The sequence below is a fragment of the Sus scrofa genome, chromosome 2, assembly GCF_000003025.6.
Source record: "Sus scrofa isolate TJ Tabasco breed Duroc chromosome 2, Sscrofa11.1, whole genome shotgun sequence".
NCBI lineage: Eukaryota > Metazoa > Chordata > Mammalia > Artiodactyla > Suidae > Sus > Sus scrofa.
Genome location: NC_010444.4, coordinates 130,226,013 through 130,252,593, shown reverse-complemented (window position 1 = coordinate 130,252,593; position 26,581 = coordinate 130,226,013). Strand labels below are relative to the sequence as shown.

The 26,581-nt window shown below is 44.0% G+C and overlaps 1 protein-coding gene across 1 annotated transcript in view; it reads right to left on the bottom strand.

Annotated features, from left to right (window-relative positions):
* Positions 1-26,372, bottom strand: part of MEGF10 (multiple EGF like domains 10) — a 177,739-nt gene extending 151,367 nt beyond the window's left edge. Inside the window, 1 exon segment of the mRNA XM_021084704.1 lies at positions 25,514-26,372. Within this exon segment, the coding sequence (XP_020940363.1) occupies positions 25,514-25,559 (46 nt within the window). The 5' untranslated portion in view covers positions 25,560-26,372.

Here is a 26,581-nt window from a genome sequence, read left to right as displayed (position 1 = left end):
GACTTCGTATGGTCCCAGTATTTTAAATTGTTTATCACTTTTATATCTTAGCAAAACTTATATCAGGAATGAGGAAATGACCAAATTTTCTTTGGCCCTTCCTGTGTCATTTATTTAATTCTATTTTAACATTGGAATATGAAATAAAGAGTTGAGAAGTAATTTAATTAATTAATTATTCATTCTAATGGCAATAAACAGTTCAGTAGTATTGGTCCTTTTGTTTGGCTTTTTGTTATAAAGAAAAAGTAGGTTTTACTGAATCTAGTTTTAAAACAAGGCCCAGAACCACTAACTTGTGTCTAGCTTTTCAGTTTGACCAATTCATCTTTTTTTTCCAATCAACTTCCAATTCATTCTCTGTGCTGCCACGAATTCTCTTAGAACAGAAACACAAAAATATCACACTTTTACACATAAAAGCTTTTTAGATCTTGCTTTGGGTGATAAAGTCCAAATCGGTATGAATTTACTCAACTTGATATGAGTCCAGCCTTATCACCCAGATGGTTCCAATGGGTATATTTCACTTCTATGTAACACATGAGCAATTCCTGATATTAGCATTTCCAAAAATATTACATTCTCAGAAGTCTATGTCTTTCCCCATGCTCTTCTTTCTTTCTTTTCTTTTCTTTTTCTTTTTGTCTATTTAGGGCCACACCCACAGCATATGGAGGTTCCTAGACTAGGGGTTGAATTGGAGTTGTAGCAGCTGACCTACACCACGGCTCACAGCAACGCCAGATCCTTAACCCACTGAGCGAAGCAAACGTCACCAGAAAAACAAGGTATGCAAACACCCAGAAAAAATGCTCAATAATTACGACATTGTTACAGTCTACAGTAACTGAGGGACCACCTTGCCTCAATGTTTTCATGAATACAGTTTACATGTTACATGTAACATTAATACAGTTTAGAAAAGAGAAAGATTACATTATAATTTAAAATAGCTACCTGAAATATAGAAAGGAAAAGAAAGGGATTCGTCGATTTTTAGGTTTAATTTTCAGAAGTACCTAAGGCCTTCGATGGCCTTTGATGAAGGGCACACTGTGACTACAAGTGAAAGCACATTTTAATGGACTCCAATTGTACATACATGTTTGTACAGTACCCCGATAAGAAGAGAAAATGAAAAGCACAGGTGAGCATAACTACACACCAAGTATAATTTAAGAATAAATAAATACATAAACTGTATCATTAATATCAATATAATTACAGGTTCACAATGAATAATACCTTTACTATCAAGCAGATTCTGATAACTTTTTTTTTTTTTTTTTTTTTTTTTTGTCTTTTTGCCATTTCTTGGGCCACTCCCGCGGCATATGGAGGTTCCCAGGCTAGGGGTCGAATAGGAGCTGTAGCCCCCAGCCTACGCCAGAGCCACAGCAACACCGGATCCGAGCCGCGTCTGCAACCTACACCACAGCTCATGGCAACGCCGGATCGTTAACCCACTGAGCAAGGGCAGGGACCGAACCCGCAACCTCATGGTTCCTAGTCGGATTCGTTAACCACTGCACCACGACGGAACTCCAGATTCTGATAACTTTTTAAGAGCAATTTGCATGAAAAAAGTTAAAGAACTAAAGCCATGAGTTCTGAGTTCTAGAGGGCCACAGGCTTTGCAATTTATGACGTTTTCTTTAATCTCTTTCCTTTTTCCATTCTTGATCTTTTAAATATCTTTCCCTTTTGCCTTTATTATAAATACCCTTCCCTGACTTTCTTTAATTTCAAAATCTCTAATAGCAGTATTTTCACTTGATCATAAATACTGGAAACCACAGGCAGCAGAAAGCATTCAAGATTAAGTTGACCCTATCACACCGAATACATTAATCTCATTCTTATGAAGTTTCTACAAACTGTATTACTGTCATTTGTTCAAGGTTTTAAACTTTCTAACCATTTAATTTTAAAAGGAAAAATAAAATCTAATGGATTTAAACTACACATGAAGCCCTTCTCAATGAAGAATCTATGGAGGATGGAAACAGTTTCCTGCATGGGTTATATTTTTCTTGCCCTGCTAATTTGAAAGGTTCTATGATTTATTTCTATGATTCTCTCAGGTCCAAATGCATGCCTCTCTAACTGTTTGAAATTCGAACTATTACATAAGCTTCCTATCAACTTACTGCTCTCTTTGCAATAATGTATTCTCTCCTCCCATACCTAATTAATGATGTTTTGGGGACACAAGTAAAAGTATTAGTCTTTTCACTAAAACTGCACAGAAATCCAGATGGAACCAACTCTCCACATCCTCACTTTGATATGCTGTGTTACCTTGGGCTGCTGGTCGTCTTTTCACATAACTAACCCCATCTCCTCAAGTAGACTACAAGCTCCTTGAAAGCAGAGCCTATGGTTCCGTCTTGTCTTTCACCCTACTCCTTTAAATATTTTGAAAAGGCCCTGGATCCCATTTTACAAAGTTACTGATTCATTTCTACTTCTCTCCCTCTCTCTATAAGAATGTAATAGATATTCAATACATGGCTGCTAACGCAGACAGGTTGAAACTTGGGGCTGCAGGGCGTGCAACATTCACCCTGTACAGGGCAGTGATCTGAGAGGTTTAAGGGAAGTCAAGGGATCTCATTCTGTGAGCCAGAGATGATTTATATGAGTCCAGAGGCTTGAGGTGAGAGATTAATGACAGAATGGAATCATACCTGGGAAAAATAAACATCTGTGTGATTTTGAGAAACCGAGCCTGAAGTGATCTATTCCACCAGAAGGTGGCGCTTTAGTTCGGGGTCATGCTTGGCCAAGTTTCCACTTCATCTGAAAGGTATTTCCATGAATTTATAAAAACATCTCCCCAGCAATGGAACTGGAACTAAAACATGAGTTGTATCATCCCAGAAGATTTTGCTATTATTAAGGAAAATATAAGAAAATTAATTGGCATCTGATTTAAAGAACAGCTTTGCTTTTCCAGCAACTGAATAATCGTAGCAACAATGTCTTCCCTTGAACCAAGGTCTTTCCTGCTGTACCTAGGAGGGCTTACTTCTTGATTCAAAGTGTACATAGAGATTTAAAACAAATTTTAACGCGGTAAGGTCCGAGTCTGAACATACACCTATTTTCGTATTTGGCAAGAAATACGTTTGCCATCAATGGCAGAAAATGTCTAAATCGATAAATGTAGTAAAAGAAAGTGATTTATGAATAGTAGGTGTCACTTGTGTAAACAAATACAGAGTGTCATTAAGGTTGGCACCCCTTTCCATGTATGCGTGTGTACAAATGTTAAATATACACAAATTGCTTGTTCAAGGCTCATCAGATGAGCAGGTCAAGTTTACGCTTTATTAACACATGGACTGACATTAAATCCAACCTTGATTATATTCTGTGAATCATCTGCCTCATTGGGTCAGACTGAGAGTTAAACTGAAGAATACAGCCAACTAGAAACTCTCTTGGAAATATCCTGCAAAACTCAAAATTAGACCTAAGGAGACAAGGACATGAATCGATAACTTTATAAAATAGATGCAGAGCCTTTTCAAAATACTTAAAACCAACGTCTACGTAAACCTCTATGCTTATGGCCACTCTGGTTTAGAAACCAAAAATCAACCCCATGATACAAACGCTTTTCCAAATTTACACTATCCAATAGTCATGTAGAGACATATCAAGAATGGGCAGAACATCATGTGCTTTCCCCAGAGCACCACTGGTCACACAGGCCCAGCTCTGAACAACCCAAGGAAGTGCTCCTGAAACGTTTCCAGCCATGTCCTCTTAGGATTGAGGACATACCTTTTCCACCTGTCCCAAGTGATTAAATTCTTAGATCCATTTTCTCTAATGATGAGCCAGACTCATGTTCATCATTAAAAAAGAAGGGAAAACAACCTTAATGAAGACGTTTGCCTTAGAAACTGCCACAATCAAAGACAGACCTTTTCAGATGTAATTAAATTTTTTTCCAGGATAATTTATCTTATTAAAATATGGTAATTTACCATGGTTTCGGGGTTATTTGAAACCTTCCCAGGATTGAAAGCTGAAGTTAATTTCTCGCTATAAGCAGTATTAATTTGAACCAAAGAGATTCAGGGAACATTTCATATTCACGCAAGCACATAAAGCTAAAACTGTTTATTTATATCTAAGGTACTCAAAGGAATCCGATGGTACCCCCGGAATCTGCACATGTTTCGTATTAGAGTGCAAAGGACAGGCCAGAAAGGACAGTCCCACCAAAACTGATCCAACCTGTCCGTGGCAGCACCCTAGGCTGAGAAGGACTTAGGAAGGAAGCCTTTGCAGGGATGCCATTTTTGACGACATGAGGATGCCCAATTCAAAAATCAGCATGATTGGAGGTTTAATGAGGCACTTTGTTATTCCGTGCAATAAAAAAATAGAGACAGGGTCCTTCAGGCTTAATTACCACATCTGTTATTAGGCACTTCACCATGATTGACTGGAGTGTATGTCGGACACGGTGCCAAAACAGCCTCCCCATAAAAGCAGCTTTCCGTTTGCTGCCTGAGTGGCATCAGCCCCTGTTGCAACCAGGATTTCCATGGCAAACAAGCAAAGCTTGGCATGCACAAGCCCCTGTGCCAGCTGACGGCACTTCTTCCTGCTGCCAGTTAAGCTTCGAGCAGGGCTGGGCCACTTGCTCTGATTTCTGCTTCTCTTTCTCCTTCAGGCTCCACCACACTCGCCTGCAGCCCTTGATAAACAGGTACAGTGAGGAAAGAGGGAGCAAAGCCAGGCCAGAGGCCCAGCTCTGGCTATGCTGTGGGGCCCACTTGAAGACATTCACATTAGGAGTTAGGATGCACTGCTGCAGAAGAAATGCATTTGCCAGCTCCTGAGTGAAAGATGGCTTTTTAAAAGGCAGCACCAAGAAGCTGGGTTCTCAGGATACTCGTTCCTTGGATGCCCTGGGCCCTAGGAGCCAAGCACCAAATTGGATTTTAGGAATTTAATGTTTCATTCGGTAACAGACATATTAGAGAAACTTATTCCCCATCGTTCCTTGTCCCCGGGAAAGCTATTCACTGATACCTTCAAGTCTGGAAGCAGGCCAGTGTGGATCTACTAATTAAGCTGCAGTTCACTGGAAAAGGATCGCCTTTAAAAAGTGTGCCCTCATTCAACTTTTCAAATCTGCAAAAATCCCGATACCCACAGCTCTCTGTAGCCCTAAATCAAATTACCGTGCAGGCAACAGTGCAGGGCAATTACTAGCATAGAAAACCATTCTTCAGACCAGATGCACAAGCAGGAAATCTCCCATCTGATGCCAGGTAACTCACCTAACCCTAGTTGTTACAGAAGTTGTGACATGTGCTTGTAACACAGGTAATGCAAAAAGGCTAAAACATATATACCTCGTAAATATTCTTCTGGAACCATCGAGTATAAGGAAAAATGTCCTTGAGGCATTCTCTCTCTGTGTTTAATTTTCTCTTCGAGGATGAGATGGTATAAATTTATGATGCCCTTCCAGTTGCATCTTTATACCAAGCAATATCCATGATGTTTTGATGTGTGGTTACTATCAAGGGTGCTTGGTGCATAGACTACAACCCGGAAATAAGAGAGAGTAAAGTATGAGGAGTTGGCAAGCAGGGAAAGGGTTTTCTAAGCCATCGGAAGAATCACAGCAGCATTTAATAAAAATGAAAGGAATGTGTGGCGGTTTCTAAAAAGGAATGAGCATTTATAAGAGTCATTGTCTGTATACCTGGAGATGTTTCAGATACGGCACAACTCTTTCTGTCCTTGGGATGGAGACTCAGGGTCAGTTCCCTAGGGGTTTGCCCCTAAGGTCCCCAATTTTCAACAATCTTTCCAGCCTGAGGGGGAAAAGGACTTTAATAAATAGAGCTCAGACTTCTCGGACAAATGGCAGTCCAGTTTGGGGTCATACACTTCCTACAAGTCATGATTGCTGAAGGGCCCTCTCCTATTCCCCACACTTCTGAAATAGAGCCTTTCTCTCCTCAGCCCCTATAATATAAATGATTGAGGCTCTCTTCCAACTAAGCCTTTCCCTCTCTCTCCCTTTTCTCTTTTTCCACAATGAGCCTTTGTGATCTCTTGAGAAGAGAGATGGTAGAGCACGGCGAGAGTGAAATCAACCAATTCTGAAATTATATAAAGTCCATTGCCGAATAAGAAAAAAGAGCTATTTCAAAGCAAAATTCCTTCAAAAGATAAAATTACACAAGTAATGGGTTTTGTGGTATTACAGACAAAGGAGCTATATGTTAAAATATCTCAAAGCAATTTGGCAATGATTTTTTGGCGATGATACCAAAAGCACAAACAACAAAAGAAAAACCAGAGACATCAGACTTCGTAAAAATTAAAAACTTGGATGCATCAAAGGTCACTGTCAACAGAGTGAAAAGGCTACCCACGCAATGGGAGAAAATATTTGTGAATCATATATCTGATAAGGGACCCATATCCAGAACATTAAAAAAACAAAAAATCCTACAACTCAGCAACAATAAAATAAACAACCTGGTTAAATATGGGCAAAAAACTTAAAGATATACTATTGGTCAATATGCACAGGAAAACACATTCAACATCACTAATCAAAAAAGCAAATCAAAACCCACAATGAGATAAGATATCCCTGCACGGGAGTTCTCGTTGTGGCTCATCAATAATGAACCCGACTAGTATCCATGAGGACGCAGATTCAATCCTTGGCCTCCCTCAGTGGGCTGAGGATCCGGTGTGGCCTTGAGCTGTGGTGTAGGTCGCAGATGTGGTTCAGATCCTGCGTGACTGTGGCTGTGGTATAGGCCTGCAGGTGCAGCTCTGATTGGACCCCTAGACTGGGAACCTCCATATGCCTCGAGTGCGGCCCTAAAAAAACAAACAAAAACCAAAAAAAAAAAAAAAAAAAAAAAAAGAGAGAGCGAGAGATCTAGAAGTAAGCTAAGTTCTAAGGAGTAAGTAGCAAATGTCTGCCCAAGAGGTAGGGACTTTTTGTTTGCTTTTTTTTTTTTTTTTTTTTTTTTCCTTGTCTTTTTTAGGGCTGTTCCCAGGGCATATGGAGGTTCCCAGACTAGGGGTCTAATCGGAGCTGTAGCCGCTGGCCTGTACCACAGCCACAGCAACACTGGATCCAAGCGGCATCTGCAACCTACACCACAGCTCACGGCAATACCAGATCCTTAACCCACTGAGCAAGGCCAGGGATCGAACCCACAACCTCATGGTTCCTAGTCAGATTCGTTAACCACTGAGCCATGATGGGAACTCCTTGTTTGCTTCTTTTTATCACCTGTCTGCATAAGCAAAACACACATTCACTCATTCTTCCATGGATCTTGAGACCCATAAGCTGGTTGCTAGAACTCAAGGGTAGAAGGAGAGAAACTTCAGCAAACAATAACAACAGGGCATTCTGTGTCAGCCCAGTACCCCTGCAGCCTCTTCTGCAGGATCTGAGCGGAGGGGGACCAGAATGTCACCTCTGTGCCCACCCAGAGAGCTCTAAAACAGATCACAATTCCTCCAGAACCCACAAACCGAAGCCAAAATAGACCATTTAGCTCTCTCTCGACTTTAAGCAACCGGAAACCAAAGGGCATCCAACACGGTGAAGCCGCCATGCCTTTCAGAGTCCCAGCTCTGCCCCACGTCCACCCGAATTCAAAACTCCAATTGGCTGGTTTAACGTAGAATATGAACAGACTTAGGGAAGTGGGCCTGTGTGTGCTTTTGCTCTGTGAAGTGCTACGGAATGCGAGCTTTGGGAGTAACTTGCCTACCTCGATTTCAATTCTAAATTTCTCAACTTGGATTTTTCTGGCTCAAAACAAAGTAGCTTTGCTTTGGGGTTCTGTTCTCCCCGCCCCCCTCTCCTCTAAGGACTTAAGAAGTAAGATGACACAAAACAATGCCTTTTTGAGGGTAGAATGCAGAGCTCAATCCCTTCTGGCAGGTACTCCTACAGACCAGTTGTTATTTATAATACCTATAAGGGAGAAAAGAGATTAAAAGATCAAGCCCCGCTGCACTTCCCTACAAAGCCGGCCACAGCTGTACCAGGGCTTTGGAGCAACTGGTCCGCGAGGAGACAGCGAGCCTTCTGTTGTCCTGTGGGGTCTGCTCAGGTCACTGCATGTGGCGTGGATTAGAGGGTCCTGGTTCTCTGTTACCCAGAGGGCCAGGACTGGGCTTTCCAGGCCACTCTCCCGAACTGGGGCTTTGTGCCATCACCTGGCACTCTTTCCAGGGTCTCTTGGGGGAACAGCAGGCGCTATCAGGCTTCAAATGCTAACAATTTCTTTTTAAAATTTGCGTATAAATTTTTTAAAAAGAGAGAGAGCAATTCATTTTCACCCTTTTTCCTGAAGATCTGTCCTAATGAAGTGAAAGAAAACATATCCATCATGAACGGAAGAAGGGAGTTGAGACTTGGTCTGGAGTTGGCTCCAAATGGGGACTGAGCTACAGTTGCGCTTTAAGTTCCATGTGTCGGAGCCAGGCTGCAACATAACCAGGAGCCACCGCAGAGGAAGAGCCCCAAGGAAAGCAGCTGTCTCCAAACTCAGCCTCGGCTTTTCCAGGGCAGAGAAGGCAGAGGAGGAGCCAATTCTTCAAGTCACACTGTTGTGCTCCCTCCATTTGGTATCGAGATCTGTTGCCACCGTGCAGCTCTGGTTCCGCTGGGGGTGCTGCCAGTGAGGAGCCTTCAGCTCTCCTGGTCTCACCTGCCCACTCAGCCACACCCTACACTCCAGACACCCCCAGAGGCTTCCCTATCAAGTTCATGGGGTTGGGAGTTCCTGCTGTGGCAGAGTGGGTTAAGAACACGACTGCAGTGGCTCCTATCCCTGTGGATGGGCAAGTTTGATCTGCATTCCTACCCAGTGGGTTAAAGGATTCAGCATTTGCCACAGCCCTGTGTAGTTGCAGCTGCCGTTTGGATTCAATCCCTGGCCCAGAAACTCCATACGCTGTGGGTGCAGCCATTAAAAAAAAAGACAAAGGTTATACACACACACACACACACACACACACACAAAGGTTCAAGAGGTTGCAAACAGCTTTTTTTCTTTTCTTTTTAGGGCCTCACCTATAGCATATAGAAGTTTCCAGACCAGGGGTCAAAACGGAGCTGCAGCCACAGGCCTACACCACAGCCATGTGTCTGTGACCTATGCCACTTGCAGTAACGCTTGATCCTTGACCCACCAAGGGAGGCTAGGGTTTGAACCGGAATCCTCATGGACTCTGTGTCAGGTTCTTAACCTGCTGAGCCACAAGAAGAACTTCACAAAGAGCCTTTTTGACCTTTTCATCTCAAATCAGAAATCAGGCACAGAAGAGATTTATGATACCTACAATAAAACGGTGGCAAATTGAGATCTCAAGTCGAGAGCTTTTGGCTCCAGATGCACTGCTCACCCCATCAGCCTGGACTTCCTCGTCGAGCTCTAGGGGGACACTATGCCCCTTCACTCTAGAAGCATTTATTTGTTTCACACAAGGCCACTGACCTTGAGATTTAGGGACAATGACCTAGAGATTGACATCACTGTTAATGCTTTTCATTGGCACCAAGACAAGAAAACACACACACACACACAAATCGCTTCGAAGTGTTACAATTCTAAAAGTGGGCAGCTACACTCATGAGAAATGGTGGAATTTCAAACTTGGGTGATTTCACCACCTCCCACAACTCAGCATAAAGTACATCTAAGGTAAAACTTGAGCCAAGCCAATGAAGCGAGACTCCCCCAAAGTTAATCTCTCCTTAAGTAATTTTGCTTCATCTGGACTTCTTTCCTCTAACCATGGGGTCCCTGCTGAGCCTTCAACAATGATTCCGAGGCCTGACACTGACCGCCTGCAGGCGTCTTCACTTTCCCTCGCTGCTCAGCTGCCAACAACCCCTGGGCCACAAAGAAAGGGTGGGACGGTCCCTGCCCAGGGCTTTTTCTTTGTGGGCACAGTGGCCAGAGGCAGGCAGAGGTCATCTCCTCACGTCTCAGGGAGCACACCAGGCAAGACACTGCACTGTGGTCCCCAGTACACATTGAAGAGCTTTGCTCTGCCTGGGGTCTTACTTGTGATACATCCAAGTCCTAGACAGAGACTGGGAAGCTGCTTTTGTTTTCAAGAACTGGGTTCTTAGAACGTGGTGACAAAACTTGCCTGGCTTCCAAAGCCCTGTAGTTACTGACTGACACTTTGTTCCGAAATCCTGCCTGTCGGGCCGTGGTTGCCATCCTCCTCAGCAGTGGAGCCTGACACACTCACCATCAAAGCAAACAGACAGGGCATGCTGGCCACCATGCAAACGGGTCTCCCTTCTGTGCCAGCAAATGAATCCACAGGCCACTGGGGCCCTAATGACATGGCCTCGTTTTCACAAAGGGAACAACCCGGCCAAGAAATGAAAGATGCTTTTCTGAACGCTCCAACTAGATGAGCGTTTCCTTAGAGCAAGCTAATAAGAAATCCTTCATCCATGGAGAGAGTTAACATCTCTGTCTGCCGCAGCTGAACTCTGTACATTCAGAAAGAGCAGCGTTTTGTCCTTCCAGGAGAGGGCCACATATAAGCGTACACTTAAAATTCTAAAAGCAAATATAGGGGACCACTTTCAGAAGCTCTCTGGATTTCATCACAACACAATACCCTCAATCAAAGAAAATCATGCTGGAAGGTGACACCTGGACCTAGAGGGCTAGCTTATAGGATGACAAGCTGGAGCATAAACGTTAAACCCCACAGCAGTGATGGGCTGTGGGGAGGTCCTCCGAACAGTCCCCAGGGGCTGCACAAACAAAACTACAAAGCATCATTTACATCCTGCCTTGAAAAAAAAAACTGGCTAGGGTTTGTTTGTTTGTTTTCCCCAGCCTTAGCTTGGCAGAGCTCCACATCATAAGCTTTTTTGTTTTTGTTTTTGTTTTGGAACAGCGGAAGAAAAGTGCCTTTGCTCCAGGCTGGTCTTCACCAAAATAAAAGCAGACCATCTGTCTAGCTCTGCTGAGGAACTCTCTGCACCCGAGTCCTTGGCTGGGCTTGGGTACAGCCCTCACCCTTCCTGACGGAGGGTGTCTTCTTTCCGGTGGGAGGAACCACCTGACTTCTCCCGGCCCAGGTGAACTGCCCCCTCGCGGCACAGCCCCCATTGCTGGCCCTCCCCTCATGCTCACCCCTTCAATTCCCCTGCCTCCTATGAAAGAACAGCTAGGAGGCCAACTATTCAAAACCTGAGAGTCCAAAGTATAAATCATCCACCTCCTGCCTCACGCCACATCCTCGGGACAGTGCTTCTCACTGGATGCTGACTGTGCACCACTCATCAGCACCTCCGCTAGAGGAGACAGGGTCTTGGGAAGTTTTAATCAAGCAATGATGCTACCTCGTGGCCTTACTGCTGTACCAGGGGAGACAAGGTCAAGATGACCCACTCGAATGAGAATTAGGTCTACAGTCAGGTTTTCTTCTTCCTGTTATTCTCTTGTCCCCTCTAGTTCTGAATAATCTCAAAATTAGTCAGATCCACAATAAGAGGAAGGAAGGAAGGAAAGGGAGGAAAGAAAAAGAGAAAGTTTCTATGTCTTGGTCTGCTCAGGCTGCCATAACAAAATACCACAGACTGAGTGCCTTAAACATCAGAAATCTGAGAAGTTCAAGACCTAGGTACAAGTCAACCCAATTTCAGGTGAGACTGCTCCTTCTGGCTCCCAGATGGCCACCTTCTCATTGCATCCCTACATGACAGAAAGAGTGTCCTCTTTTTATAAGGGCCCCAGCTCTACTGCATTAGGGCCACACACTATGACCTTATTCAACCTTTATCACCTCCCCACAGGGCCCAACTCCAAACAAAGTCACACTGGGTGGGGGTGGGGGGGAATAGGACTTTAACATGTGAATCTGGGGGGGGACAGAGCTCAGTCTCTTGCCCTATGCTTCACCACTTGGGGACTGCAAGATAAATGATATATATCGTATGTGCTCAAGAAGTTTATATTCTAGACTCGATGTGTACTAAAAATAGAAGGGCCCACCACCTTTAGACAGCCACTTCCCACAAGCTCCACTGTGTGGAGCTATGACATTTTGTTTCTCCATCCTCCAGTCATCAGTTGGTGGGCATTTGGGTGGTTTTCACCTTTTGGTTGTTGTGAATAATGCTGCTATGAACCTTGGTGCACAGGTTTTTGTTTGAAACCCTCTTCTTAAATCTGCTGACATCTCACTAGGGAAGGATAAATTCATTAACTAAAAGCCTCATCCTAATTCTGTAGTAGAGATAGAAAATGTTTCTCTTAGTAAAATGCCATTGTCATTAAAAAATGTGCAGATCCGGGAGTTCCTGTCGTGGAGCAGTGGTTAACGAATCCTACTAGGAACCATGAGGTCGAGGGTTCGATCCCAGCCCTTGCTCAGTGGGTTAAGGATCCGGCATTGCCGGGAGCTGTGGTGTAGGTCGCAGACGCGGCTCGGATCCTGCATTGCTATGGCTCTGGCGTAGGCTGGGGGCTACAGCTCCGATTCAACCCCTAGCCTGGGAACCTCCATATGCTGCAGGAACGGCCCAAGAAATGGCAAAAAGACAGAAAAAAAAAATGTACAGATCTGTGAATCAATTTAACAGTTGTTGTATTCCAGAATATTTTTGATTCCTTACTACTTATATCAAAGTATGTCAGAGACCATATTTTCTGACTTCTGTGTTTAATCAATAGGATCTTAAGCACTTGAACGATTCTTTCATAAAAAGCATCAGCAACCGTTTTTCCGAAATATGCTATTCTTCCCCAGTTTAATATTATTTGGTGTTAAATAATGACAACTAATATTTATTGAGCACTTACTCTGTGCCCACCACTATGTTAACTCCCTCTGAAGTACATGCTGTTATCATTTCACAGGTAATGAAGAGGCTGAGAGAGCTTAAGCAGCTGGCCCAAGGTCATGAGGGTTGGAAGTGAAGATCAGATCTAGACCCAGGTTGTCCCATGTCACACAGTATTTGACGAGGCCAGCCAGGAATAGACCTAGACTATCAAAATCTTGCCTCCCAACTCATGATTTTAATCACATATGCTTGTGTAAATCAACGTTTAACCATTAAGTCCAATGTCCAAAGGAGACGTATGGGAAGGATGCTCAACCTATTACAGATGTGCTAGAATCATTTCAAAGCCAAGAACCCCAAACTCTCCTTCAAGAAAAACAAAAGACGGAGTTCCCCTTGCGGCACAGCAGAAACAAATCCAACTAGTATCTGTGAGGATGTGGGTTCGATCCATGGTCCTGCTCATGGGTTAAGGATCCAGCGCTGCGGTGAGCTGTGGTGTGGGTCACAGATGTGGCTTGGATCCTGTGTTGCTGTGGCTGTGATGTAGGCCTGCAGCTGTATCTCTGATTTGACCCCTCACCTGGGAATCTCCATATGCCCCAGGTTCAGCCCTAAAAAGCAAATAAAGAAAGAGAAAAATAAGAAAAGAAAAGAAAAAGAAAAACAAAAGTCCCTATTTTCTCCAACTGAGTCTACAGCTCCTTGTGGTAACAGCAAGCTGGGACGTTCTGTAGGTACAATGGCCCACAATGAGTGTGGCCAATGTCCTCTAGACGGAAGAAGCACCACAGGCTGCCCATGTGCCGGAATCATGGTTTTGGCTGACATAAGTGAGAGAGGTGAGCCAAAGACCCCACACCTCATCCCACTTTGTCCCAGTTAGTTAAAAAATAGAAGTTAGTTAAAAAAAATTAAAGTCGTCTAATATTAGACTTCAGGAAAGATGTCATCTAAAGATTCAGAAAAACATCCACGATCCAATGTCATTTTCCTGTTTTTCCTGACAGCTTACAATCAGCAGGAGGAAGATGGACTGTGGGCAGGAGAAGATGTGCTAGCTGGCCAACCTGGGAGGGTGCTTTCATTTTAAATTCTGAAGAGTGGGACTCTGTGGACACTGCTGCCTCTTAGGCACTGGATTTGCTGCCTGGAAAAGTAGATGGATCACCTGTGGTGGCGCTGGTCCACTGCTCTCTGACACACGTTGCCTGGCTACGGAAGTAAGGGCAAATGAGAGGAGGTTTAAGGCTTCAGGCCCTCTTAAGACCCAAACATTAGGACAGTTGGGGTTCTCAGGGTTTACTGTTTTCCATCGCTGCCACAGTTTTAATTCTACATTAAACTCAATGGTTTAAATTTTTTTCAAACTTTTTTTTTTTTTTTTTTTTTTTTTTTTTTTTTTTTGTCTTTTGTCTTTTTAGTGCCGCACCTGCGGCATCTGGAGGTTCCCAGGCTAGGGGTCCAGTCGGAGCCGTTGCTGCCAGCCTACGCCAGAGCCACAGCAATGCCAGATCTGAGCTGCGCCTGCGACCTACACCACAGCTCAAGGCCACACCAGATCCTTAACCCACTGAGCGAGGCCAGGGATCGAACCCCCAACCTCATGGTTCCTAGTCGGATTCGCTTCTGCTGCACCACAACGGGAACTCCTTTTACAAACTTTTAATTAAAGTATAAAATATATACTAAAGATGTATACAAATCAAAATTAAACAGCCTCACACATTTTCACCAAATGAACACACCCACTTAACCAGCTCCGAGATTAAACTGAACAATAGGATCATTCCAGAAGCCCTCCTTAGCCAGGGCTTTAATCCTGACATGAGAAGAGGTCCCAGCAAGCATCCTATGCCTAAGAATGCATTTAGCATTAAACGTGCTCCCTGGGATATGAACAACCACAATAAAAGACAACATATCACTGCCCTATTTTTTCAACACAAGCTGCATCTAGGCAGAACCTCAAGCAGAGCTCAGGACTCATCCATCACACCACCAAGGAGTGAGAGCCTCTCTAAATCACAGGAATGGAGTCAAATGAACAGGCCTAATGACAACGAACTGAAAATTAATTAACTGATCAGGAGCATGTTTAACACAGTTCTTCTGCCACCTGCAGAGAACAGTCTCCTCTTCCCCTTCTCCACTTCAAAGGCATCTCTAGCATTGGTAAAGCCCAATATCCACTTAGTAAAGTATCCACAAACTCCAAGGGGAGGGGGGAGTAGAAACCTATGAATAAACAAAGCCACTTGCCTCTGCAACCCACTTGCTTCTCCGGCTTTAATGGACTTAACAGTGATAGTCTGTAATCAAGGTGAGATGATGGACTTAATTACAAGAAGCTCTAAGTGACCTCAAGCAAATCATGTGTTGCCTTCTCCTGGGTACAAAACCTCCTTTAGCCTGATACTCCCAGTCAGAAAACCTCTTATCTCAGAGACAAAAGGATTCCTACGGCCAAAGAGTACCACTGGGTAATGGGCTCTCCATAACCCATCACACCCAGGAAAGGCTCTCCATAACCCATCACACCCAGGAAAGGCTCTCCCCATTCAGTCTCACTCAAGGCTGTACTCTAACTTAAAAAAAAAAAAATCCATCTACAAATATCCTCAAGAATGAGCGACAAAGTTTCTCTTTAAAAAGAAACCCAGAGGCCAAGCCTGAATGAATGACATACTTTCTCATAAAGGGAGTAATCAGGCTAAAAGAACAATCCTGTGTGAAATATCTGTGACCTTTCTGAGGCTATGACCTTGAATTCGAATCTTTTTCTGAAGCAAAGAATGTAGCCAATTGTTGGGCTCTGGATTAGATCTGCACAGGAAGTTTGCAACCCTTTCCCTCCAGGGCTAGAATCCAGTTTGGACATTGGGGGTATGCAATGGCATCTATATGACCTTTGGGGAGTTCCTCCAAACTCATAACTGTCCAACTATATCAATAATTTTCTCAAAGATTTAACTGTATTTCTATCTCAAAAAATTCTCAGTTTCTTAAGGGATATCTGAATCTAGATTTAAAAGGAAATTATTAACACATCATATATCATATGTGTGGCGACCACACCACAGAACAAAGAATTAATCTCGAAGGTCAGCAACAGGCCCTGATTTAGGTCGGCCTTCAGATCAGAGAGTTGTCTTTGATGAAACTGGAGAAAAGAGGCTAAGAAACGTAACTTTGCCTGTCATAGGCTGAGGGAGACCTTTTATTTTTAAAATCAAGTATAAAACCCTTCAATAAGATAACCCATTGGGTAGAGTAGGAAACAACTCTTCTTTGGCCAAAGATCAATTGGGAGTGACTTGTGTTCCTTTAATGCCATGTCTTATGCTCCCAAACCAGCTGATTAATGACACTTCCGCAAAATTACTTTTTTCCTTCCCAAAGGCTACCTCAGACACATGGCTGCAAGTAGTTTAACTGTGAAAGGCCTTGACCTCCTTTCTTTGTCTCCCTGATTCAAGTGTGTCTGTTTCCTTGGGGCTACCAAGCTCAGTTGGATGGCTGGCCAGAGTGAAATGGAGCATCAGCCAAGCCCTGAACAATGAGTCCCTTTCTCCGGCTGTCACATGAACAGCGTTGTGTTACAGTCATTGTCCCTCCAAGCAGAGACGGAGAGGCACGGGTTCTCACAGACCAGCTATTCTCTGACCGCCTCTGACCAAGGCACTAAAATATTAGAACGGAAAAGGAAAAAGAAAGGGAAAAGGAAAGGGGGAAGGGAAGGGGAGGACAGAGAAGGAAAGGGATGGGAAGGACAGGGATGGGAAGGGGAGGGAAGGGAAGGACAAGGATGGGAAGGGAAGGGAAGGGAAGGACAAGGATGAGAAGGGAAGGGAAGGGTTGGGAAGGGATGGGAAGGACAGGGATGGGAAGGGGAGGGAAGGGAAGGACAAGGATGGGAAGGGAAGGGAAGGGTTGAGAAGGGATGGGAAGGACAGGGATGGGAAGGGGAGGGAAGGGATGGGAAAGGATGGGAAGGGATGGGAAGGGAAGGGAAGGGTTGGGAAGGGATGGGAAGGGGAGGGAAGGGAAGGGGAGGGAAGGGATAGGAAGGACAGAGATGGGAAGGGAAGAGATGGGAGGGAATGGGAAAGGAAGGACAAGGATGGAAAGGGATGGGAAGGACAGGGATGGGAAGGGGAGGGAAGGGAAGGGGAGGGATAGGAAGGGATGGGGAGGGATGGGAAGGGATGGGAAGGGCAGGGATGGGAAGGGGAGGGAAGGGAAAGGGATGGGGAGGGGAGGGAAGGGGAGGGATGGGAAGGGAAGGGAAGGAAAGGGATGGGAAGGGAAGGGAAGGGATGGGAAGGGGAGGGAAGGGAAAAGGATGGGAAGGGAAGGGAAAGGAAAGGAAAGGAAAGGAAAGGAAAGGAAAGGAATGGAAAGGAAAGGAAAGGAAAGGAAAGCAAAGGAAAGGAGCTGGTGTCTTCTAAATGGAGCAGGACAGCCCTTGCAAGGATTATTAGTGCATCCATGGGTCAAGATACCCAGGGGTCAGGATACCTGTGTCAGAATACCTTGTCAAAAACACCCATCCCCAGTGCTCGCTCCAGCAGCACATAAACTAAAAAAGACATATCTCTGGGCCCCACTGCACACCTACTGAATCAAAATCACTAGAGGTGAGCCAGTATCTGCGGTGATTCTCATGTCCCTCAAGTTTGAAAGCAGAGGCCTCAAGCTTTTCTAACCTTGCTGATGGCCCAACTGTGCACATCTGTCTGTTGAAGGGGCATTCAGGAGATGAGGGGATATTGAAAAGACAAACAATTTTTACTGTGGTTATGGAATCTTCGTGAGAGGGGAAACACCTGAGGGGAAGAGAGGTGAGCAGGAGGAGGGCACCCCGTAATGTGGGGAATGAGGAAGGACATTTAAAAAAAATAATAATGACTGTGGAGAAGATAATAGGAATTTGGGGGCGGGTTCAGCAATGAGCCAAAAGAGGTACAGGGAGAACAAAAGGAGGTGCTGCAGCAACCTGGCTGAGGCTGCACCTGCATAAAAGGATGGATGGTGAGAAGGGTCCAGGGTGGGGATGGACAGATGGCTTTCAAAAACAAGCATGTTGAATATTTAGTTCTAAGTTGTAAGCATGTTAAACATTTACTTCTAAGCCTTAAAAGCCAGCCACCCTGAGTCGAATGTTTGGTGATACTGTGTGAAATGAAGGAGCTAGGAAGTGATATTCAGGGTTGGGCGGATGGCCTCAGGCTAAAAACAGACTGTACAGTAGCGTGACAAGATCATCTCTAAATTAAACTCCTTAAAAGAAAACATGAATTCAGATCCAGATGATGCTACAAGGCATTTCAGTCCTGTCTCCACCCATATCCCCCAAGAAGGTGGTTAAAAAAAAAAAAAAACAGAAAAAATTTGCATATCTCACATCTTCTCATGGAACAGGGGCTCAACTTTTACTTGACTCTCAAGAAGCTGCCCCAAACCACATGGGTTTACATGATATAAAGATAGCTGTGTAATATGAGGGCTCCTTTAATACACATAAGTGCTGTGGGAGCAGGCAGAATCTAGTCCCATAGCCTAGGGTGTGGCTGCCATAAAACAATTCTCAAACGTTAACTCATTACTCCCCTGGAATGGTTTAGTCACTGCTCTTCAAGATGTCTTGCAAATCCCTGCAGCCATGTGTTCGCACCCTCTATCTAAAATGCCTCATCCACTCCAACCCTCTCTCCTTCAAGGCCCCAAATTGCCAGGAAACTTCTGGTGAGCACACAGAGCCCTCTCGCTAGGACCAGCCCTCAGAGCAGCTCTTAGAACTCCCCACCTGGCCTCCGATACACCCAGCCTGACCAGTCACTTGGATTTTTTTTTTTTTTTTATCTCTTTTTAAGGCAAGTATCTCAGTAATTACACACAGCATTTACCCCTATGCCCTAAACATTAAATACGTATCTGATGGAGCAAAAATAAAATTCATACCATGTTCTTTCTTTCTTTCTTTTTTTTTTCTTTGCTTTTTAGGGCCACACTCGCAGCATATGGAAATTCCCAGGCTAGGGGTTGAATTGGAGCTGTAGCTGCCAGCCTACACCACAGCAACGAGGGATTGGAGCCAGATCTGCGACCTACCAATCACAGACCAACAGACCACAGACCACAGCTCACAGGAACGCCAGATCCCCAACCCACTGAGCGAGGCCAGGGATTGAACCTGCATCCTCATGGATCCTGGTCAGGTTCGTTAACTGCTGAGCCACAAAGGGAACTCCCACCATGTACTTTCTTAAAGAACCAAAGTTGCATCATGTCATCGATTCCCTGTCTGAAAAGAAAAATAAATTACCCTTTTCAAAATATCAGTGGGGTAGATATTTGAAATTTTTCATTTTGAATGTAGAATTAATCCCTTAGATCCAAAGCAAAGATTTCATAGTTTGATTTCGTTCTGTGGGAAACCAGCTAAATTTGGAGGGCTTGATTTTCAACTTGCCATCAAAAACTATTTGTTTTCTTAAAAAAAGACAACATGATTCTTTACCAGAAATTACTACAAAGATCCATCATGGGAATGATTATCTGTGGTGAGGTTTTAGATCTAACCCCATTTATGTGGCTCGGCCAGCACGGCCAGGATGTTAACAAGCCACTCAGTCCCCCTCTGGTATGGGGCCTCCTTGAGCCCAAAGATGAGATGTTTTTAACAGATGCTGATATCGGGCACATGTACAAATCAAGACGAGGCTTTCTATACTGAAATACTGTTTTCTTTGTCTTGGAAGAGAGGAAGGGCAGAATTTATTGCCCTCTGAGTAGGAAATTGAGGTGGTTCAAATGCTTTACATACTTACTTTATCTAGAGTATAAATCACTGGACTTGAAACAAGAGAGGAAATCACTAGTAATGAACATCAATAACAACAGGATATGTTATTAAATTCACACTTTCTAGACTGGCTAATGGCACAGAGTGTGCATCATCAAACAGCATCCACTCAGTGACCTGAAGTTTTCCAAATAAAGGAAAAAAAAAATTGGTCTGGATCTCATTTTTTTCCCTCATAGTATGAGAAATCCTTTTATTAAGAGCCATAAATTAATCCTCGGCAGTAACTATCTTTAAAATGAGTGACAGTGATCACAGTGAAAGATAATCTTAAATTGAAATGCCATAAAATTTGGTTGTGATGATTGTTATACACCTATAAATATAATAAAATTTGTTAAGTAATTAAAAATAAATAAATAAAATTGGGAAGAAAAGAGAGATGAGATAAATACAAAATCTTGGGAAATTCAGAGAGAGGGAATGAACAAACAAATGAATGAATAAAGAGATTAGGAGACGCATTAAGCAACTTACAAAAGTACAGCTTAAACTAAAGTAGAACAAGTTCAGACCGGAAACAGTTGAAAAAGAAGACAAATGAACAGAACCCAGTGAATCTTGTGTTGATTCTTAAAGCTAAGCTGTTTTTTGTTTTTTGTTTTTTGTTTTTTTTTTAACGAAATACTGGGTATACATCCCTGAGAAAATGAGAGTAGAGGCAGTTCTTAAGATTGCTTTGTTTGAAGTCCAAACAATTTGGATGTTTGCACTTCATGCACTGATGCTGCTACCTTTTTGCCCTGTGTCTGAAATTCTCATACATCAGCCTATGAGTGAACTTTTGTTTATTTTATGGTGGAGCCATTTTTGAAGCATCACCATCTTTGTCATTATCCTGCAATTTTTTTCACTTGTTCAAATAGTAGTACAAATTTCCATTACTATAAGAAAAATGAGTGGGAAATGAAAACAATTAAAAACCTTACCATATGATTTTTCCCATAAACTTAACATGTGAGACAAAGGAAGTTTACTAGACAGGCCAAAAACGGCCAATCTGTAGTCTGAACCAGACACTTATTTAACTTGAACAGGTCAACCACTATTTGAATAAGGAGGGAACACCAAAATTATAGGACATTCAAAGAAAGAAAAATTAAAGAAAGTAAACAGTGAATATTATGCCTAAATGAATGGCAAGATATAATTAGAACTTTATTATATACTTATCTCTCTAGGGCCAGCATCCCTATAACATGCAGGCTTTTGCACAATCTTTGGATCTGTTTTTAGGACTGCACCCTGTACTGAAGTAGAAAAAATAGTACTGAACCAGTCACCATGTTTCTGATCAAAAACAAATACAAAGGGGTTTATAAACTAAAAAGCACAGGGTAAACCATTACAGTGTCCTGACACTGTCATTCACAACCACAGCTACCCCAAAGGTATGATCAACTCAGCTCTTGTATCATAGTTCTGCCATAGTGCTGAACCTGTAACCTTAATTCAGTGGCATCTGGTGTTTCATAAACTCTCTTAGAATGTTCAACCTTGTCCTTTTACCAGGTTAATTTTTGTCAGTTTTCTTTCCTTTTTTTTAATAAATTAAATATTTATTTATTTATTTATTGTATTTTTGCCTTTTTCTAGGGCCGCTCCCTCGGCATATGGAGGTTCCCAGGCTAGGGATCTAATTGGAGTTGTAGCCATTGGCCTAGGCCAGAGCCACAGCAATGGCAGATCTGAGCCATGTCTGCGACCTACATCACAGCTCACGGCAATGCTGGATCCTTAACCCACTGGGCAAGGCCAGGGATCGAACCAGCAACCTCATGGTTCCTAGTTGGATTCGTTAACCACTGAGCCATGACAGGAACTCCTATTTATTTATTAAGTACAGTTCATTTACAATATTGTATTAATTTCAGGTGTACAGCGAAGTGATTCAGTTATACATACATATATATTTTTTCAGATTCCTCTCCCTTATAGGTTATTAGAGAATACTGAGTATAGTTCCCTGTGCTATGGAGTAGGTCCTTGTTGATTATCTACTGTATACATATCTAAACCCAAACTCCTAATTTATTCCTCCTCCATCCCTTTCCCCTTTGGTGATGCTAAGTTTGTTTTCTGGGTCTGTGGATCTATTTCTGTTTTGTACATAAAGTTCATTTTATGACTTTTCCTTCCACTTCAGGTTATAAACTTTGCAAACCATATCTAGCCAAATTGTAAATTCTTGAATGGCTTCGCCACAGCCCTTAGTATGTACACAATGACTATGCCAAACACTTGATGTGTTTAAAAAAAAAAAAAAAAGTCGATTGCATTTATTCATTCATTATTATGCCACATTCTTTAGGCATTTATTATGTAACTAGTATGTGCCAGCCATTTGGATAAAGGCTCAGAATTAAGAATGATACACTCAACAATCTGTTGGAGAAAAATTCAGGTAACATAGTTGATGCACTATGAGAGTTGCTATATTAAAGCTATCCACAAGGCAGAACAGAAATCACATCAGATATCACTGCTTACAGTGAGAGAATTAGGAAAAGCTTCCGAGGGGAGGTCTTAGTTAAACTGCATCTTGAAGGTAGAGGGTCATAAGAAGTTGGTTAGACTAAAAAGAAGAGCAAAGACATTTTCCTGCAGATGGTACGCCACACACAGTTAGGCCAGAGAGGGATGGAAGAGGCCGTGTATTCCTTAAGAAAAAGTAACAAGATCAACATCAGTGGGGTGGAAAGGCTAGAGAACAGGGAAGCAGAGATGCAAAGCTGGTTTTGCGTATTTTGTTGGGAGGTTAGGCTTTATGCTGTAAGCCAGTGGTTCTCCAAATGTGATTTGAGGTCACTTCTACCAGATTCATTGGAGGATCTGTTCAAATGTAGATTTCTGGCCCTCACATCTGGGGTAAAGCACTGGAATCTGCATTTTTCAATAAGCATCCAGGTGACACTGATAGTCACCATCTGGGGAGCTGCCAAAGATTTTTTTAAACAAGGGCATGACACACTCAGATTTGTATTTTAGAAATATGCTATTAAACAATCATGAGGAAGGTAATCTGCTGCTGCAAAATGAGCATGTGACTTGGGTTTGCATTAGAACCATCTGGGGAACTTGTAAAACTGCAGGCTTTTCACATCTCAACCAAGACTTACTGCCCCTGAATCCAAGTGGAGGGGACTAGGATTTATATTAGGTTGACTATGAAATCACCATTTTTACCTAGGCCAAAAATGGTCAAATTTTGGCAGTTTCTCAGACTTCAATCTAGTACTTTTTTTTTTTTTTTGTCTTTTTTTTTTTTTATTAGGGCCGCACCCCAGGCACATGGAGACTCCCAAGCTAGGGGTCAAATCAGAGCTGTAGCCGCTGGCCTATGCCACAGCCACAGCAACACAGGATCCCGGCCTCATCTGAGACCTACACCAGAGCCCACGGCAACGCCAGATCCTTAACCCATGGAGCGAGGCCAGGGCTGGAACCTGCATCCTCAAGGATGCCAGTCAGGTTCATTTCCGCTGAGCCGCGACGGAAACTCCTCACTCTAGTACTTTTAACAAGCCCCTTCCATGTTTCTGATCTACATCCAAGTCTGAAAATAGCTGATGAAATATAAGCAAAGCTAAATGCTTTTGCTTTTGTATTATCAGTGTCATGATTCACGTGGATTGACATGCAATGAAGTAGGGACATAAGTTACGTACCTAAAACAAATGTTAAAAGAAAGAAGTGATGTTTGAAAGCACCTGCCAATGAGCTGGGGTAGATGATTTAAGGAGGTTAGAGCCAGAAGGAGCACCAGACCTTATACAACCCTTTTCCCATCTCCCCACACAAGTGTACACACCACGAAGCCGATGAGAGATGTGCCCTGCTGGAGGTTATAATGAATATTTTGTGCAGTTCCTCAGTGACACATGCTCTTCATTTTAACAGGGATTGAAATCATTAGAGCTAAAAAGTTATTTGGGATTTAATATATAGAGGGCTAGTGCTGTGGGAAGCACTAATCTGGATATGCATGTTTGCCTGGGGAGGGGCATGGGCACAAAGCATGGACTCGTGCACATCCATTTCAAAACCGAAGTCAATGAATTTACATAACATAGAACCTAGAATAGATGCTTAGTAACTATTTATTGGACAAATAGTTGACCTCTAAAAAAAATAGGTTAAAAGAGGTAGAGAAATGCAAGGAGTTTCTCAGGCATTTACAGGTTGTCAACTGAGTGTTGATTCCCCACCCGTAAGCCTGTCCCAAGCACCCTTTGGCACCCAACCACGACCCCTCCTCTACAAACCCCAGCCCTGCCACATGCATCTTTCTTCCTGCTGAAGGAGCCCCAGCAGTAACACAAAGCAGTACAAAGATGATGAGAAAAGTTTGACAATGCATCACATTGTAGGTGGGAGTGAAAGCCACATGAACACAGTTTTCAAAGCCCATCCAAATAGGAAGAATAGCTAATACTTACAGCTAGCTAATAAAAACGATGTCATCACGATGCAACAATAGTTAACAATGTTATCAGAGCGAATATGTGCTTACTATCTGCCAGGCTCGTTAGCACTCCACACACATTCACTCATTTAATTCTTTGAGAAACCCTCTGGTATAAGCATTGTTATTACCATTCTGATTTTATAGATGAGGAGAGAAGTTAAGTAACACACAAAATCACATAGCTGCAAAGTGGCAGAGTCGAGTTGCCCCCAGACACCCTGGTCCCAGAGCGTGCCCTCTACTGAACTATTTAACCTCAGAGCAGCACAGCAAAAAGTAGCCTGCAAGCTGACCCCTTGAAGCAGCCACATCAGAAAAAATAATCCAGACTTAGACTTTTCATCCATAGAGAATGAAGCATCTTTAGTTGGGAAGACCATACACAAAGTGAGACTCAGCATATAAAGGAGAGCAGTCAGGAGAGACAAGAAGAAATGGCATTTTCCTTGGCCTTGGAAGAGCATGGGTATCTCTGCCTGAGAACTTTGGGGCTAATAAAATCTCCAGCTTTAACTTTCTTCTAAAGACTTTGGGTCCTCATGTGGGGATATTGAGGAAGTATCAGAGATATCACTATATTTCATTTACTCAGTGGTATCGTTCTTATTTCCAGAAAGAAAAAGACAAAATATTTCCCTAAACCAGGAGTAAAAGTCATACATCAAAGGAACTTAAAAAATCAATAGGAGATAGGTCTTTCACTGGTTTAACTACTGTTGGAAGAACTGCCCCTCCCAACCTTCCCTGAGGAGCCAGGTATTCAGACAAGTAGGAGACCCCTCCAGCTTAAGTCACCCAGCCTGTGGTTCTGAAGCCCCCCTAAAGGACGCTGGGAGCACAGGAGGAGGGAATATTCCCACGTCTGACCTCACAGTCTGAATATCAAGTGCTGGAGAAAGAGAAGTTCAAAAACAAGTCAAGACCCCAGAGAAGAAGTGAAACTGATCTGGAAGCAAGGGCTCCACTGAAACTGCTTTTCATTCTCTCTCTCTCATTCTGCCCAAACCTCCCTACACCAGCTGGGACACCAGACAAGCACCAACACAAACAAGGGAATACCGAGGCAGAAATTATGCAAAATAAAACGCGTAATGGGGGCATCTCCTCATTAAAAACACTCCAAGAAGTTCCTACCCGGCCCCAAGTAAGAAGACCAGATTCAAACATTAACCATCAACCCTTGAGACAAGTAAACAAGCCCATCTCGCGTCGCCTCACGTGGCCCCCGGGTGTCCTGGCTAAAGAAAATGCGTCCCCCACCCTCAAGAAACCGTCTAGCGTCCAGCCAAGGTCCAGCGGCTGTCAGAACTGTTTGCCCAACTCTTACCCGAGAGCCTGAGATTCTCAGCGCAACTCTTTCCCCCTGGTTTCATGCAAGGCCAGCGGAGAAGCAAAATCTGTTCCAAACAGCGCAGTTAGCCTCCCAGCGGTGTTCCAGACGAGAGCGATACTTAGGAGTTTTGGTTCAGGCTCAAAGGTGGAGACCCGCGGGAAAGCAGGCGGGTCTCTGCGCGTTTCCAGACCCCCAGTTTTGCACACCAGCAAAAGACTCGCTGTAAACTCAAGTAAGGTCTTCTCTGTCTGGCCCGAGATGCTGAAGGAGGAGGGGAGTAACCCGAGCCGGTTCGGGGATGCAAGCAGTTGCCGCTCCTGCAGCTGCTGCCGCCGGGGCAGTGACTGCTGGAGGGGGGAGTCACTTGGCGCCGCGCACAGTCCCCAGTGCGACAGGCAGGATCCTCCCAGCCCGACTCCTGCGCCCGGATCGCAGGTCGCCCCTGTCCGGAGGGGCTGTACTGCCCGGGAGTGACTCCGCCAACAGTCCGGCTACAAAGTTGGCAAATCTTGGGGTCACCGCATGAGGTGAACCAAGGGGTGACGGAGAAAGTGCCCGTCTGCGTCCCGACCCACTCTTGGTGCCACAGTGTCAAAGTCTCCGGAGGTCTTCTAGAACCGCTATGAGGATTGGGGGGCCTGGGGACAGCACCCGAGCGACCAGCTGGAATGGACTGCACGTCCCCAGCAGTATTAGGGAGGGAGCGCAACTGTGGGACCGAGAAAGGATGGGGGACCTAGAGGTACACGAGTGTGCGCTGCAGCAGCAAAGTGGTTGGGGAGGTGGGGCAAGGAGTTGCGGGTGGGGGTTCGGGAGCTTGCTTTACCGAGGCGGGGCGGGGAGAGAACTCCCCGGACCCACAAGAAAATCCCTCTAGGCTCTCTAAGCGGCCCCGCGCCGATATTTCTTGGGGAATGGCTCCCTCTGCTGACTCGCCAGGGAGGCCCCGGGAGACGCAAGGACCGCAAGTTAAACCCACGAAAAGGCTTTTCTCCAGCTGGCTGCTAGCAGGACATGAATTCTGGAATCTCCTTACTTCTCTGGCAAATCCACCCTCCTCTT